This window comes from Balaenoptera borealis (assembly GCF_965194805.1).
Source record: "Balaenoptera borealis genome assembly, chromosome: 2".
In the NCBI taxonomy this organism is placed as follows: domain Eukaryota; kingdom Metazoa; phylum Chordata; class Mammalia; order Artiodactyla; family Balaenopteridae; genus Balaenoptera; species Balaenoptera borealis.
Genome location: NC_138867.1, coordinates 165,183,878 through 165,200,551, shown reverse-complemented (window position 1 = coordinate 165,200,551; position 16,674 = coordinate 165,183,878). Strand labels below are relative to the sequence as shown.

Below are 16,674 nucleotides of genomic sequence, written 5' to 3'. Positions count from 1 at the left end.
CCTGCCTTGAGTGAGACAGAGAGAGCCATAAATGGGTTGTTCCAGTTGTGCATAGAGGCAGAATGCCTAGGCTGTGCTGTGAGATTAGCGTGGACTTCCTGGAGGAGGTGATAGCTGAGCCAAGCCCTGAAGGGAACAAGGATGGTCTGGAGGTTCGAGAGCTGCGAGAAGCCCACAGCCATATGCCGCAGGGTCAGCGGGTGCGATCAGTAGGGCCAGGTCAGGCTGGGCCCCAAGTACCAGCACAAGAACATGAGGTTGGCACTAGGGGGCCTGGAAGGGGCTGGTGCTGTGGCATGTGAGCTGAGACTGGGTAGGAGAGGAAGCAGGGAAAGGCAGGGTGAATTCAGCTGTTGGCAATTTCACGCCATCTCCTCAGCCACTTCTTGGGGACAGGCCCCAGCCTTGGGGCCCAGGTGCCGATGAAGGTCAGATTTCGGTAGCAAGAGAATAAAAGGAGATTTCCTCTGGAGGGGGGCCCTCTCCCCCCAGAGAGAGCTGCAGCTGCCTCACACACATACTCTGGGATTAGGCTAAATCCGACAGCAGGTGGCAGGGTGGGAGGGGGACTCCCAGTTAGGGTCCCGGAGTGTGGGAAGGGGCGGGCAGTGGCGGCGCACACCTGAGTGTGTCTGTACCTGAGAGTGGGTCTCCTCCATCCCTCCCTTTGTTCAACTCTTTACTTTGCCTCACTTTTGCCTGGTGCTGCCCTGGGTGGGAGTTGGGAGGGCAAGGACAGTAACCGCTAACCTGGATCAAGGGCTACATGAACATGGGCAGGGGAAGGGGGCAATGCCAGATGACTTGGAAAATGGAGGCAGTTTTCCCTGGGGAGCAGAGAGAGTAGGTACAAGGGGGTAGTTTTTCACTGAAAACCTTTTGTGCCATTGAAGTTTTTGTTTCAATTATTTAAACCATGAACACGGAATGCCTCCTTAAAACGTGGTTCTCAAAGTGTGGCCCCAGCCCAGCAGCATTTGCATCCCCTGGGAACTTGCTAGAAATGCAGATTTCCAGGCTTTACCTCATACCTACCAAATAAAAAATTCTGGGGTGGGACCCAGCAATCCAACCCCTCCAGGTAATTCCGATACATGCTAAAATTTTAGAACTACTGATTTAAAAACTACCAAAGTGGGCTTCCCTGGTGGCTCAGTGGTTAAGAATCGCCTGTCAATGCAGGGGACACGGGTTCGAGGCCTGGTCTGGGAAGATCCCACATGCCGCGGAGCAACTAAGTCCATGCACCACAACTACTGAGCCTGCACTCTAGAGCCCGCGAGCCACAACTACTGAGCCTGTGTGCCACAACTACTGAAGCCCGTGCACCTAGAGCCCGTGCTCCCAACAAGAGAAGCCATTGCAATGGGAATCCTGCGCACCACAACGAAGAGTAGGCCCCACTCGCCACAACTAGAGAAAGCCCGCGCACAGCAACGAAGACCCAATGCGGGCAAAAATAAATAAATAAAGTAAATAAATTTATAAAACAAACAAACAAAACTACCAAAACAGTGCTTGCTTCCTGGGGATCACACTTTGGGGGAAGGAGACTCTTGTGGGCATCCTTCTCTATAGCAATGAGAGCCTCTGAATAGGAGGGCTCAGCATGAAGGGGGGGCCCAACTTGGAAGAGGTCCTTGGGAGGCTGCCCCAAGAAATGAGGTTTAAGTGAGATCTAAAGGGCAGGTGGGGCTTGGCCAGGTGAGGGGGGGAAGAGGAGTGTCCCCCAGAAGGAACAGCCCATGTGAGAGCCCTGAGGTGGCAGGGATGGAGGCCATAGGGCTGGAGCTCAAAGTGCTGGGCCCAGCACCTCTGTGCTTGGGTGTCATGAATGACCATCCACCAGTGTGCATGGATATTCCATTAACAGGTATCCTCTTCTTCATGGAAATACAGAGCCTCTCCTGGTCCTCGGAATGGCTGGGCCACCAGGGCTCTGGGAATGATCCTTGCAGTGGGACAGGCACCTGGTCCCAAGCACCAACTCTCCCATTTGCCCCCATGTAACCTTGGGCCAGTCACTTCCTGCTGAGCCTCAGTGTCCTCATCTGGGCAATGGGGACAAGAATGCTTTCCTGGGAAGGGCTGCCACAAAGAGGGCATGAGATCATGGCAACCCAGGCCTGGGGGCCATTCCCTCCTAATCCCCATGCAACAGCCATTTTTGACTGAACATTTACAACCACTCCCCAAGGCATGTTGTCGTTCCTGTGTTTCAGGCTCAGAGAGGGTAACTTCAGTCACAGCAACACACACACACACACACACTGTGGCCAGCTTGCCCCTCCCTCCCAGGCGCTGATTCCCTCCCAGCAGCCTCTTGCCCCTTGGCTCTGGCTTCTGACATCTGAGTGGCTGTCTATCTGTTGCTCCCACCAGAGCCTTGACTGACACAAGCAGCCAGCAAGTGGTAGAGTCCGGAGGTGACCCAGTGCTTTTCGGAAAGGCTCCTGAGGCGGGCGTCACTAGCTAGGAAGCTGCTCAGAACCCAGGCAGACCAAGGGGGTCGGGCTCCACATGCTGCCATGATGCCCAGGGCAGGCTTGGGGGAGGGGAGATGGAGCAGCAAAGCTTGCACGGGGGAATTAGTAGCATCTGTCTCATTCTGACGTGGGCTGTGAGGAATGTGGAAAGGCCCCAGTAAGCACGTGCCTGCCAGGGATGCTAGCAGGGAGGGGGCACAGGGTGGGCAGCTGAGCCCCTCTTGGACCCCAGGATCTACCAGGCAGCAGCTGCCCCTGTCACTCTGATGAGTCTCCCATGTATACAGGACCTGCTGGGAACCTGGGCTGGGGAGATCAACTCATCTCCTTCCTTAGACCCTAATCCTTTTAACCCTGTGCCCATCACATCTTCAGTTTCTCTACCATTAAATTGGGGATACTAATCTTTATCTGGCGAGGCTGTGGTGAGGGAGAGTGGTGGGTGGCTGAGCCTGGCACAGCAGTGGCCTCACGGTGGGAAAGTGGAAAGTGGGGGTTCTCATTTGTCACCCTCTTGTCCTTACACACTGCTCTTAGCCTCCCAACCCTTTTCTTCCCCAGGCAGGCTCTGAGGGATCTGCCTCTCCTGTGACTGGCTAGGCTGGTGAAGGACACAGTCACTGGCCAGTGACCCCAGTGGGAATTGGGGCTCAGTCAGAAAGTTTGGGGGGACTCCAGGGAGCCAGAGGGAGTTCTTGAGTGCGGGGGGAGCATAAGCCAAGAGCTGGAAGCTGCCTGTAGAGCCACCTGCAAGGGAATGGGAGGGAAGGGGATGGAGGAGACCTTGGGCGGGGAGGGGGACACTCAGGGCCACCGCAAAGGCCAAGCACCTGTTGTTTTTTTTTTAATTAATTAATTAATTTAATTAATTTATTTTTGGCTGCGTTGGGTCTCCGTTGCAGTGCGCGGGCTTCTCATTGCAGTGGCTTCTCTTGTTGCATAGCATGGGCTCTAGGCACACGGGCTTCAGTAGTTGTGGCGCACGGGCTTAGCTGCTCCGCAGCATGTGGGATCTTCCTGGACCAGGGCTCAGACCCGTGTCCCCTTCATTGGCAGGAGGATTCTTAACCACTGCATCACCAGGGAAGCCCCAAGCACCTGTTCTTAGTGAAACACTTGGCATGACCCGTGTGAACTCTGCAGGGCGTCCTTCCCCAAGCATGTGCTCATCCAAGACCTATTTCATCCTAAACCCTAAGCCGTGGGAGGTAGGCAAGGCAGGAGCACCCCATTCATATAGGCAAAGAAAGTGACACTCAAAGAAGTGAGAGCACTGGCCTTGGCGCACTGGAAGTGGCAGGCTTTGAACTTCCTGGCTCCAAGTCCAGTGTTGTCTCCATCCATTAGGGAACAGGGCTCCTAAGGGAAAGGAAGAGGTCAGGGATGACTCCCTGGGTTTAGGCCTGGTGCTTTCTCTGAGATGGGGTGTCCTGGAGGAGGTACAGTTTTGGGGGGAAAATGAGTAGTTCAATTTGGGACACGGTGAAGCAGAGAGGGCACAGTGGGTGTGTCAGGAGACCTGGAGTAGGAAGAGAAGCATGGCCATGAGCTGCTGCTCAGTCTTCCAGGATGGCCCCAGTCCCAAATCCTTAAATCCAGTCCCTTCTGACCCTGTATGTACTTTCAGCCACCACCCCCTGGGAGGCCATGGGGGCAATCCAGGCGGCTTCCACAAATGATGTATCCTGGATGGGCACCCCTGTTCCAGCAGGGCAGGGCAGAAAAGAGCACCAGGTACTGGGTCTGTTATCTCCTTGTGATTCAGGGGCTGAAGAGCAGCAGTAACCACTGGGATGGAGCTGGAGAAGGTTCCAGGCTCAGAGCCCTGGGAAGCTGATCCCTCCACCCCCAAGAGGGTGTTTGAGAACAGGGCCATGATGGCCTCCCCAGGCGAGGAGGACCAGGCAGGCAGAGACAGCTGCAGCCCAGCCAGGCGGCAACCAGCTGTTGCCTGGGAAACTGGCCAGGGTGGGACGGGGCGGGCACAGCCTCCACAAGCCCCCAGCCTGAGCCGCAGAGCGTGGGAGCGGGCAGCAGCCTCGAAGCTGAGTTTCAGGCTTTCACGCTGTGTTAACGGTCAGCTTGGTTAATGCTGAGCAGATGGGGGAGGGGTGCTGCCAGCTCCCTTGGGGACAGTCCCAGGGTATGCACACACATACACATATGCAGAGGGTACAGGAGTCCTGCCAAGTGGGTGGTGCCGCGTGGACTCCTCTGCCCGTTAGCGCTCGTTCACACTATCACATATACAAGATGGTGCTGGTAAGACAGACTAAGACAGAGGTTCACACAGGCTCCTGGGTCCACCCTGAGGCAGCTGGAGGTGGATGTAAACCCACGGCCGGGCATGGAGCCCTCAGTCTGTGTCACTCAGGCAAAACTCCCAGCTCGGGGATCTCTCCACCCTGTTCCCCCTCCACCCGCTGCAGGGAAGACACCAGGCAGGCACACAGTGGTTTATTGCAAAAAAAAAAATAATTTATAAAAGGCCATTTGCTTCTGTGTTTTGGCAGGCTTCCAGCCTCTCAGCTAGCAAAGGGGCCAGTGCTCCTTCCACCGAGATGCTGGGATAAGCAGCAGAGGGGAGGCAGGGGAGGCCTGGGGAAATGGGGTTCAGAGGCCCAAGACCTTTCTTGGTGTAGGGAAGTGGGGAGATTTAGGACAGCCTTACAGCCAGGTCCAACCAAAGCCCTGTAACACGGACCGAGTGCCAAGACCCAGGAGGCCAAGCAGAACCTTAACAAGCCATTAGAACACTGGGGCCATGATTCCAAGGCAAGAGCAAGGCCTTGAGACTGGGGTTGAACTCTAGCTTGAGACCCAGAGGCCAGAGCAGGAGTCTCAACTAGGGACCCCAGGACCAAAGACAGACCTCCCCAAAGCAGAACCAGAGATCTGGGACAGTACCTTTAGGTCAGGGCCTGGGGTGCCAAGGTCAAGCACCACCAGCTTGCGGCTCAGCCAGGAGGCCCAAGGCTGCTGGCCGGCCTGCCCATACAACTTTGTGCCCCTGCTCATGTCTGCACCCCAGGGAAGGAGAAGGGGCTGGGCCCCAGGGGCAGGGGGTCGTGGCTGAAGACAGAGTCGCTGGAGGAGCAGGTGCTGCTGGCGTCCCCGCCAGCAGGGGAGTAGGGTCCAAAGGTTAGGCGGAGGTCGAGGTACTACGGGGAACAGTGCTGGTCAGCCCTGGTGGTCAGGTGGGACAAGGCCCAGAGGGCAGTGGGCACAGGGGGGTCCTGGGACAACAGGGGCACAGTACCTCCTCAGAGACGGCCAGCAGGACCTTGTCCAGTGCCTCCACCAGCTGCTTGAAAGTGGGCCTCTGAGAGGGTGCTGCGTGCCAGCACTCACGCATCAGCCCGTACCTGGGAGAGGTGTGGGGGAGCGTCAGAAGGAGCCTCAGGCCTGGGTGAGCGGGGACCTCACGGCCCTGGGTGGGGGGTGTGAGGAAGGGGTAGGGTTTGACGTGGGGTAAGTGAGGCCATTCAGTGGAAGGGTACCAGGCCAGGACCTCCCTGCTGGGCTGAGGAGGAGGTGGTGACAGTGAGTTAGTGCTAACCACTCTCTATGGCCAGGCCCTGAGGTCAAGGTCAGGGCAGAGGCGAAGGACTGGAAAGCGGGGTAGAGTGGGGTGAGGCCTCACAGCTCTGGGGGGCAGTGTGGGGGCCGGTCCATCCGATGCCCCTCCCGTAGCAGCGAGAACAGCTCCTCCACTGGGATGCCAGGGTACGGGGAGCCCCCGAGGGTACAGATCTCCCACAGCAGGATCCCAAATGACCACCTGGAGGCAGAACCGAGGCTCAGCAGGGCACAGCTTCACTCCCTACCCCTGGGACTAGGATGGCGGACCCCACAGCTATGATCCACCATGGGGGTTGGGATTAAGGTTTCTTTTAGAGTCTAGTCCCATTCAGGTCCCAGGGCTGTGCGACCCTGGGCAAGAGCTTTGCCCTTTCTGTGGGGTAGGATAATGATCGCCTGCAGACACCCCAGGCCCCAGCTTCTAGGACCCACACGTCACTCTGGTGTGTGTAGACTCTGTCAAACAAGGCCTCAGGTGCCATCCACTTGACAGGCAGGCGGCCCTGGAGGGGAGAAGAGTGCACATTGCTGCTAAGTCCCACAGGTCCCGGTGCCCCGCCCCTACTGAGTTCTGCCCAGCCTCCCTTACATTGCTAGTTTTCTTGTAGTAGTCAATGTGGTGGATGCCGCGGGCCAGCCCAAAGTCAGCGATCTTCATCACATTGTCCTCGGTCACCAGCACGTTGCGGGCAGCCAGATCCCGGTGGATGCACTGGGGGCAGGGCAGGGGTCTTAGGTTTATGAGGACACAGCTGGAAGCTAGGCACACAGGACCTCACAGTAACCCTGGGGGTAGGGATCATCCACCCATTTTACAGATGAGGAAGTCAAGATTCACAGAGGGGAAACCTAAGCCAACTAACTTCAGGGCCCACACCCTCTCTCCTGTGCTGCCTCTTCCTACCTGTGTGGTAGGGAGTATGTGAGGAAGGAATGGGGATATGCGGTGTCAACTGTGTACAGAAGGACTGAGGGGTTACAGAAGGACTCAGGAACACAGGGTAATGAAAAAGGGGAGGGAGAAGTTGGGGCATTTAATGCAGGGCAGGAAAGTGTGGGGATGGGGCAGTTGGAGTGGTCCAGAGTGCTGCCCGCTGCCTGTACCTTCCGCGACTCCAGGTACTGCATGCCCCGGGCCACCTGGTAGGCGCAGGAGACCAGGGCAGGGAAGGAGAGTGGCCCCTCGCTGCTCCGAGGCCCGTCAGGGCTGAGGTCAGGGCCTGGGGGGCGGCGGGCTCGCAGGAACTCCCGCAGGTTTCCCTTGGCGGCACACTCCACAATCACGTACAGGGGCCCTACAGAGGCGAGGGGTACAGGGAAGCTACTGAGGCTGTGGCTCCGCATCCCAACTGTCCCCGTCCCTAGCCCTGCCCAACCCCACCTTCCTGGGTGCAGACACCCAGCAGGTTGATAATGTTCTTGTGTCGGCCAATCAGCTTCATCACCTCCATCTCAGAGACCAGGTCTGCCAAATCCTTGTCGGAGGCATTGTCTGTAAGGATGACAGCCAGGGTGACTACATAAGCGAGACTTTGGGTTGGGGACAGGACACGGAGCCCTGGACTCAGAGTCAGGGAGGTCTGGGCCTGAATTTCTGCTAGGCTGTGTGGCCTTGAAACAATCTCTTAACCTCTCTGAACCTCAGGATCATCCTGTATGAAACGGGACAATGGATCGTGCCCTACTCTCATAGCAGTTGCAAGGATGCAACAAGATCAAGGATCTAAAAGTGGTAGGGGGGCTTCCCTGGTGGCGCAGTGGTTGAGAATCTGCCTGCTAATGCAGCGGACATGGGTTCGAGCCCTGGTCTGGGAAGATCCCACATGCCGCGGAGCAACTAGGCCTGTGGGCCACAACTACTGAGCCTGCGTGTCTGGAGCCTGTGCTCCTCAACAAGAGAGGCCGCGATAGTGAGAGGCCCGCGCGCCGCGATGAAGAATGGCCCCCGCTTGCCACAACTGGAGAAAGCCCTCGCACAGAAACGAAGACCCAACACAGCCAAAAATAAATAAATAAATAAATAAAACAAAAAACAAAGAAACTATAAAAGTGGTAGGCCTGCCAGTGAGTGGGACCAGGAAACAGGAGAGAGAGGGAAGAGCTCTGAACAGGAAGGAAGCTCTCTGTCTGGAGGGCTTGGTGTTACTCCCTGAATGGGGTGAGAACTCCCGGGGGCGGGAAGCGGGCTGGCGACCTGAGGTCTGTCTGACCAAGGCCTGGCGTCCATCTGGCCTGGGAATTCAGGGAGCTGCCAGTGGGGCGCAGATGGGGAGGCCAGGAAGGCACTGCTCCAGCTTCTTTTGAGAAGGCTAAGGACCAGGGGCTGAGCCCCCAGGGCTGACCTGTGGCCCTGGGCCAATGACATACCCTCCCCACCAGACCTCACAATGCACATTTTTCAATCCCTGCCTCCCAGAAAGTGCCAGGTGGCCCCAGCTGTGCAGAGAGGAGGGGCCGGGGGGAGCAGAACAGCAGTTTGGGCTGCTCTTAAAGAGGGGGCTGGGGAACAGCAGCAAGAGGCCCCGATGGTGGGTCCCAGGTGTGCTCTGAGCCCCTTGGGGTTGCTGCCTGGGCTGTTCTCCAAGACAGTGGTGAACACAGGGGGACAGACCTGGGAAGGGCCTGGGGGAGGCTGAGGGTGTGATTTGCGGGGGAATCATGGGGGAATGAGGTGGAGGCCTTCAAGGCTGACAAGGTTATTTGAGGCCAAGGCTGACACGGGGTATCAAACCCATCACCCTAAACCCTTGTAGTCATCATCATCCCAATGGTTAAGACTTTAGGCACCAGGCACTTTCCACAAACCTTGCGCTGGGAGGCAGGGACTATTATTTACCCTATGTGACACGTGAGGAAACTGAAGCTCAGAAATGACTTGCCAGGCTCAGCAGCAGAGTTGGGCCCCAGGCCCACGGGTGGGATCGGGTAGCCTCTCTTGGCCCTCAGTGCTCACCCGCTAGCACTGAGAGCCCCGTCTGTTACTCCCAAGGTCACCGGATCTCCCCCAGGCTGCCAAACTCACCTTTAAGCATCTTGACGGCCACAGTGCTGGCTTGGTCAGGCCGGATGGGGTCCATACCAAAGGCCTCTGCACACACCACCTGCCCGAAGCAGCCCTCGCCCAGGGGCTTTCCCAGGACCAGCCTGCAGATGAGAGAGACGAGGCCTCCGCCATCAGGGCATCATTCCTGCCCAGAGTCTGAGCCCCACCCTCACTCGGCACCGCATACCTGTCCCGGGGGAACTCCCACAGTGGGTCGAGAGGTAGGTCTAGATTCACGAGGCCCGCAAGCAAGGGGGGGCCACTGGAGGAGAGACGGACACCCCGCACCAGGGACGAGCTTGACTTGGCTGAGGAGCCTGACTCCAGGGAGAACTGCAAAGTGAGAGACCTGGTCTGTCTGCTGAAACCAAGCTGAGGCAGGAAAGCCGGCCCAGAGCCTCACTACGGGGACACAGAGGTGGGGACAGCATGGTTGGTACCTGTCGGGCCAGAGGGAAGCGGGACAATTTCTGCACAGTGGCAGGCTGCCGGGGGTGCCGGCCGAGGAGCACCTGCCTGCGATACAGCCCGGCCAGAAGCAGGAGCACCATCAAAGCCAGAGAGCCTGATGTGTACAGGATGATGTCCGTGTACCTGCCCTCAGGCGCTGTTGCCGTCCACATGAGATCCTCCTCTGCCCACAGAGAGACATACACACAGACAGAAACTGACCAGTCAGTGATCAGATGGCTGGCCCCACTCCCTCTAACTGAGGCCCTCATGGCTCCCAACATACATAGGGACACACACCAAGAAAACTGCATGTACACCCCGTCCCGCATACCCACACCCCAGAGAGTCACACGGACAGTCACATGTGGACACGCATAGAGGGACCGCTACAAGCAGAATCAAACACACAAATCCACACACCACATCCCAAATCTAGACCCCACAGGCCAAGGAAGACTATCTACCCAACAGGTCACAGCCCTGTGGAACCACAGCAGAATCCCGCAGCCTCTCCTGGCCCCCTCAGGAGCTCACCTGTCAGCACCGTGAGCCATGCTGACTGGTAGGAAAGGCCGATGGAGTTGCCCGCCAGGCAGGTGTACTCGCCTGCATCCTCAGCAGACACGTTCCGAAGGTATAGGACCTCCACCTCCGAGCTATTGATGTCTGCTGTCTGGGGAAGGGGGACACATTCAGGGGTCACAGCAGGGCCTGGGGCCACACTGCGGCCAGGAAGGGAGCTGGGGACCACTCCCTACCACCCGTGGGAGAATGGTAGAGTCAGGTGCCGGCAGGGACTGGACCTTTAAGACTTGCACATAGGGGAAGCCATCGGCACCGAAGCTGCTGCCGTTGATGACAATGTGCTTCAGCCACTGGATGTGGGGCTGGGCGTCGCTGTACACCTTGCAGAGCAGCTCCACGTCGCTGCCCACCACAGCTGTGGTGTTGGCTGGGAGCCCCGCCTGCAGGATGGGCCGGTGCGGGGACCGCTCTGGGGCGGGGCCGGGCCGTCAGCCCTGACCAGGCACCCACAGAAGCACCCTGGTCACCTGCCTCCAGCCTCCCACCCAGCTCAAGGGAGGGGCCTTCCTGATACTCAGCTCAGACCTTGTTCATCCCCTTCTTACACTGTTTAAACCTTCCATGGCTCCCCATTGCCTTTGGGGTCAAGGACAACTTCTCAGCCTAGCACTCAAAAACCCTCCAAGCCTGGCTCTCTGCTTAAACGCCACACCCCAGGCATATACGTCCGCACAAATGCATTGTTCTTTATGCCTAGGGCCTTTACTCAGCCTGTGCTCTCTGCCTAGATGTCTTTCCCATGTTTCCCCTCAGCCGAGCCCTGCTCCTCCAAGCCCACATTATCCCCTGTGCTTCTCTTGGACCCACCTGGGCAATTTGAGTAGCTTGAGTGAGTCATCTAAAAGTCCATCTTGCCTGCCAGACTGGGTCCCACCTGAGGGCAGGGTCAGGGCTCCCACCCTGACACCACCTTGCCTGCCCGCTCACCCAGCACGTCCAGCAGATAGCTGTAGCGGATGCTGCCCAAAGAGTTCTCCACAAGGCAGGTGTATGTGCCACGGTCCGAGGGCACCACGCTTTCCATCACCAGGCTCCAGTGCTGGTGGCGCAGCTGGGAGCAGGAGAAGTGTCCATGAGGGGCCACCGAACCATGCCCATCCAGGGGACCAGAGCATGAGGAGGCTATATTCTGCCCGCGGGGGTCTTCTCAAGCTCTCTAGGCCCTGGGGAGGCCACGCCAAGGCTAGGGACCTTGGAACAAAGGAGAAGGCCCCAAGAAGTATCTGAGCCGTGAGTTCGAGTCCTTGAGTTTTAGCTCTACTTCTGAGCTGTGCCACCTTGAACCAGTTTTTGCCCTCTCTGAGTCTCAGCTTCCTCTGAGACTAGAGCCTGGAACTGACCCTGTAGGGTCTCATCATGAGAATGAGCTGCTAAAGCATATTAATACCTGCTGGTCAGTGATCCTTCCCACTTTACACATGGAGTTGCTAAGGTCGAGAGGTTAAGTCACTTGCCAGAGAGTGGCAGAGTGGGAACTTGGACCAGAGCTGTCCAAGTCCACAGTCTAGTCCTCCTTCTGGGGCCCTGCAGCTGCCTTCCTCAGTAGAGAAAGAACTGTGGGTTTGACTTGAGGGGACCGGTGGGGGAACCCGGAGACTCACCCGAATGCCTCCAATGCGATGCTCCCCATGGAAGTCCTGTCCATCCTTGAGCCAGCGGATGGTGGGCGTGGGGTTGCCTGCAGCTGGACAGCGGAACTTGATGGTGTTCCCGGCAGGCACTGCATGCAGTTTCTTCTCCATGCGCTGGGGGTGTGTCCAGTAGGGTGCTGGCGGGGAGGGGAAGGGAGAACTCAGTGCCCTCAGGAGGACCACCTGTTTACACACAGATCTCTTCTCAGTGACCAGTTGGAAGGCAGGGGAATGAGTCCTTGAGGAGTCACACTGACCTTGCTGGGGGTAAATGTGCTCATTCGAGGGGCCTCTGTGGGTCTTGGGGTCCTCATCACCATTGCTGGAGGTCATGGAGTCTATGTCAGGGACAGAGGGAGGCATTTGAGGCCCAGGACAGAGAGTTTCTCTCCCCAGGGACCCCTTAGCCACTGCCAGACCCCCTTACCATCCACAACCAAGGTGACGTTGTGCAGGACAAGCATGGAGCCTCGTGTCAGGCAGAGGTATCGGCCAGCGTCTTCGGGTAGGAAGCTGGCGATCTCCAAGCGGCCTCTCCAGCCTCGTACCCGGCCAGCAGGTGCCAGGCGACTGCCCTCCTTGTACCAGTGGCCACTGCGCTCAGCCCACCCACAGCATAACCGCACAGGCTGCCCAAGGGCCACAGTCAGCTCCTGCTCCTGCTGCTCCGGGCTGGGGGCCAGGCAGGGCTCTGTGGGCCGAGGGCAGAGGTCAGTGAGCTGAGTCAGCCCCCTGCATACAGAGAACATGCTGCACACTCACGGCAGGAGCACCCCTCGACACATGCTGGACACCGCTGCTCCTCCACATACAACCACATGCTACAGACGGTATGTGCAGGGCAAATGCCACGCCTCTGGTGCATTTCACACACACGGTGCGTAGCACACATGCTGGACAGGACAGGCCACTGTCTAAGAAACACACATATACACACAAGGCACATGCTACAGGTGCCACATATAGGGCACACGCCTACACCTCTGGGGCACATCACACTCATAGTGCATACACCACACATGCTGGCTGGGCCTCCCAAGCCACACACCCAGCGCACAGAACACACACACACAACACACGCACACACACACAGCCAAGGGGCTCACCACCAGCTCTGCGGCCCACCTCAGGGCCCTGCACCCTGCAAGGCCAGTCTCTCTTGTGGACACAGAGATAGGTGGATGCTTGCTGGGAGCCAGACACTGAGTCTCAGTGGTTGGTCCTGCCCTGCTGCCACCTCCTCAGAGCCTGGGCCAGGATCTTCTCCAGCCTTGCTCAGCCAGCAGCCCCCTCCTGATGCCCACTCTTCCCACCCCTGCCACCCTCTCCCATCTTAGAGGCCATACCCAGCTCCGCTTCCTCAGAAGCCTCAAGGGACAAAGCTGGAGCCCCAGGTGCCCCCAGCAGGACCCCCAACAGGGCCAACAGCAGCCGCATCTCCTTCCTGCTGCTCACAGGGACCCAGGCTGGGCCTCCCACTGACTGCCTTCCTGAAACAGAGAGGGCGAAGAACTCGTGCTAGACGTGCACCTTTGTTGGCGCTACGCCGCTATCTTGCAGATGAGGAAACTGAGACAAGAAATGCCGACTTGTCCAAGCCCCTGCTAGGCAGCGTCAGGGCAGAGACTAGAACCAGCTCTGCTGTTGTCAGAGCCCAAGGCCTCCCCACAGTAGGTTGTGTGGTGCGGGGCCGGGGCTGGGCTTCCTGCTCTCCTTGGGTCCTGCTGAGAGCCCGGCACAAGTTCACAAAAAGGGCAGGCTTGGGATTCTTTCCTTAGAAGGAAGCAGAGAATGGAGACACGTATTCTGCTCTCTCTCAGCACACATAATTTATTTTTTGCTGAATAAATGAATTTATTACTGAAGAGCAACCCCCCCCCCGAAAAAAAAATCTGAAATACAATACAAGGCCAAACTTCAGCATCTGGATGTTATCTGATCTGACCCCCGCTCCTTACAGCATTGCTGACATTTCCATGACCAGCTTTGGATACCTGCAGTGGCAGGGTGCTCACTACTAACAAGGCAGTACATTCTATGGCAAGCAAAAGTTCTTCCTCATTCTGAACCAGAATTGCATTCTGGGGTTACCTCTGTTTTTTTGTGTCCCCACAGCTCCGTCAGAGGCACACAAGCTCTTGTAAAGAATGTAGACTCCAGTGTCTGACAGAGCCAACTTCAAATCCTGACTCTTACCAACTTGCAAGTCCCTGTCCTTCTCTGGGCTGCTGTCCTCACAGGACTGCTTTGAGGAGAAAAGAGAATGTATGTAGGGCTGGGCACACAGAATGTTGGAATGTTTTCTTCCCCTTCCCCGTCTCCATGACTGTCACCCTTGGTCTGCTCTCGGCCAGCCACCTCCGCTGCGGGTGCTGTTCCTGTCAGGTGTGATGTACACTCCCACCCCATCTAGTTACTCTCCTCCAAACGCCACCAACGATGTCTCCATCCTCTGAAAGGAACACTCAAAACTGAGCCTCAGCTGGCAGGGGAAGAGGGTGACTAGTGTAGTCCCAGGGGCTTACTGGCTGTCACCTGGGGCTGGGTAACAGTCAGGTGGCACTGGTGTCTCTGGATCCACCTTGCCCGGGAATTCCACTGCACCCTTTCTCCTCAGCCACTGCCCCCCTGTCCAGCTCTGGTTCTGAGGCAGGGGACACTTAGCTTGTCCTGGCCAAAGCCATTATCTCCCCCTTTGAACTGCTTCTTCCCTGGGTTGCCCCCGCAGCTGGAGCACAACCTGTCCAATCCCTCTCTAGTCCATCTCACCTTCCCTGCCTGGACCCAGAGCACGCTATGGTCATCTCTAGCTTGGGCCTTTGCAAACGTCTCCCTGGGTTCTCCAGCAGTGTTTTAAAAATTACAAGTCTGCCATGTTCCGCCCCCCACCCCCCAACACCCACCAGCTTACAAGCCCTTAATGGCTGCCTGTGTGCAGCAGGATCCAGTCCACACTGTTTATCCAGCATCCAAGGCCTCCCTCCCTGCCCTTGTCAATCTCATTGGCTGCACAGTCAGCTTCTTCAGCACTGGGAAGCCATTGGCTTTCCAAACCGGGCATGTCTTCTCTCTTGCCCATACTTCTCTGCCCCCACTTCTCCAGCTGGTTCAGATGCCACTGTCTCTGTGCCCACCCCCGGTTTCCATTGCCCCGTCTCTGTGAAATCCCCTCACTCTGCTCTGCTCTGCAGGGAGGGCAGCTCTCTGGGTTGGGAGTGGAGTGGGAGGCCCAGGGATTTTATTCCCACCCCCAGGCTACCCTGACCTCAGAACCTTAGTCGGGTCACCTGCCGCAGCTGACCGACCGACTGCCCTGCACGTGGGGTCGAAGGGCCTGACTCTGGCATAAAGTAGTCCTGTGTTCTCCAGCCTCTCGCACTCAAGCGCTTGGGGAGCCTGGGCAAATGACTGCACCTCTCGGAGCCTCAACTTCCTCATCTCTATTCGGGGCGCGCAGACGGTCCAGCAGCAGCGGGACCAGCGCGCTCTTCCTCCTCCACACCTACCCGGCCACCTTGAGGGGAAGTGCCTGTCAGCGGGTCCTGAAGGGAGCTGCAGGGACAGCTGGCCCGCCCCCGCCCCGGTGGGCAATGAGTAACCAGCTCCGCGGCCTGGGTGCTCTTTGGACGGAGCGGGACAAAAGGCCCTGTGTGCGCTGCGGGTTACTGATTTACCGTCCCCTTCACCCCCTCGCCGAGCGGACGCCCAGGTTCCCAGTGCTGGGAGGGGTCAGCTCCCGGAGCCCCGCCGCCGCTCGCCCCCTGGCGGCTGGGAGCGCAGCCTGGGCCTGCACAGGGTCCCGGCTCACCTCGAACCTCCAGATGGCCCCGCTCCCGGCACAAGGTTCCGACTCACCCGGGTCCTCCGTGGCCCCGGTCCCAGCTCCCGCCAGCCCCTACCCCCGCGCCCAGGGGAACCGAAGACTCCACTCGGGAGCTGCTCAGCCCCCGGCCGGAGAGCCAGGAATGCACCCGCGACAGCGGCGTGGCCGCGGGCGGCCCAACGCCCCGCCCACCTCGGGTTTCACCTACTTCGGGCCCCGCCCCTCCTGGACCAGCTCTATCCTGACAGCTGCTTGGCCTGCAAAGGCCCAGCGCCCCGCCCATCTCTGGTCCCGCCTGACCTAGACCAGCTCCCGATAGCGGGTGGCACAGCGTCCCGCCCACCTGGAGACCACTCCTCGAACCCAAATGCGCCGAGCACCCTAGGGGGCCAGCCCAATCCCGGCTGGCACACCCCTTCAGACTCCGCCTCTTTTGCCCCACCCAAGCCTGGCTTCCAAGTTCTAGTCCATCGCTCTATCCCCTGCTCTTCACCTCCCAGGGGACAAGACCCAGCAGTCCAGAGCTGCCACCTCCGCAGACCTTGGCTTAACCTGGCTCCTCTGTCTTCTGCGCAATCGTCATACAGACCACCCCTCTGCCCCCACCCCCATCCGTTCTCCGCACAACCTTCAGAGTGATATTTAAAATACAAATCTGACTGTACCAACCACAACCATCTCTTCAAAACTTCCCAATAGTTTCCTATAGAGATTCTTAGCATGACCTGGCCCCGCCCACGTCTCCAGATGAAGCCTTCATTCACTTCTTCCTTGCTCCCACCCTACCTCTGGGCCTTGCACATGTGGTTCCGCTTCCTGGGATGAGCTTTCCGCTCTAGGTCTGGTTAGTTCCACCTCATTCTTAGGTCTCAGCTCATGTCCCCAGAGAAGCCCTCTTAACTTGCCAGTTCCTCTTCCACATTTCCTCTCCTGTGAGCATGGGGAAAGAAGCAGAGAGTGAAGTGATTCAGAGCACAAATTGCAGGACTCAAATCTCAGCACCATCCCACGTGGCCTTGTCAAGTTACTCCATCCCCGTGTCTTCATTTTCTCATCAGTAAAACAGGTATA

General features: G+C 58.0%; 1 protein-coding gene across 10 annotated transcripts; it reads right to left on the bottom strand.

Annotated features, from left to right (window-relative positions):
- Positions 1-2,901: 2,901 nt before the first annotated feature.
- FGFR4 (fibroblast growth factor receptor 4) lies at positions 2,902-15,808 on the bottom strand. 10 transcript variants are annotated; one of them, XM_082380144.1, is made up of 20 exons: positions 15,589-15,808; positions 13,872-14,025; positions 13,127-13,270; positions 12,208-12,471; positions 12,038-12,118; positions 11,751-11,917; positions 11,077-11,200; positions 10,368-10,558; positions 10,099-10,237; positions 9,552-9,745; positions 9,299-9,444; positions 9,091-9,212; positions 7,450-7,560; positions 7,173-7,363; positions 6,658-6,780; positions 6,501-6,571; positions 6,130-6,267; positions 5,746-5,851; positions 3,765-3,845; positions 2,905-3,584 (listed from the first exon to the last, which is right to left on the bottom strand). In XM_082380144.1, exons 3-20 carry the CDS (start codon positions 13,215-13,217, stop codon positions 3,516-3,518), a joined length of 2,409 nt encoding a protein of 802 aa, XP_082236270.1. In that variant the 5' UTR covers positions 13,218-13,270; positions 13,872-14,025; positions 15,589-15,808; the 3' UTR covers positions 2,905-3,515. The 10 variants fall into 10 exon arrangements, with proteins under 10 accessions (XP_082236264.1, XP_082236267.1, XP_082236265.1 ...); XM_082380138.1 differs by having other exon boundaries at positions 2,902-3,845; XM_082380141.1 differs by having other exon boundaries at positions 2,902-3,845; positions 13,977-14,025.
- Between the last annotated feature and the right edge of the window lie 866 nt (positions 15,809-16,674).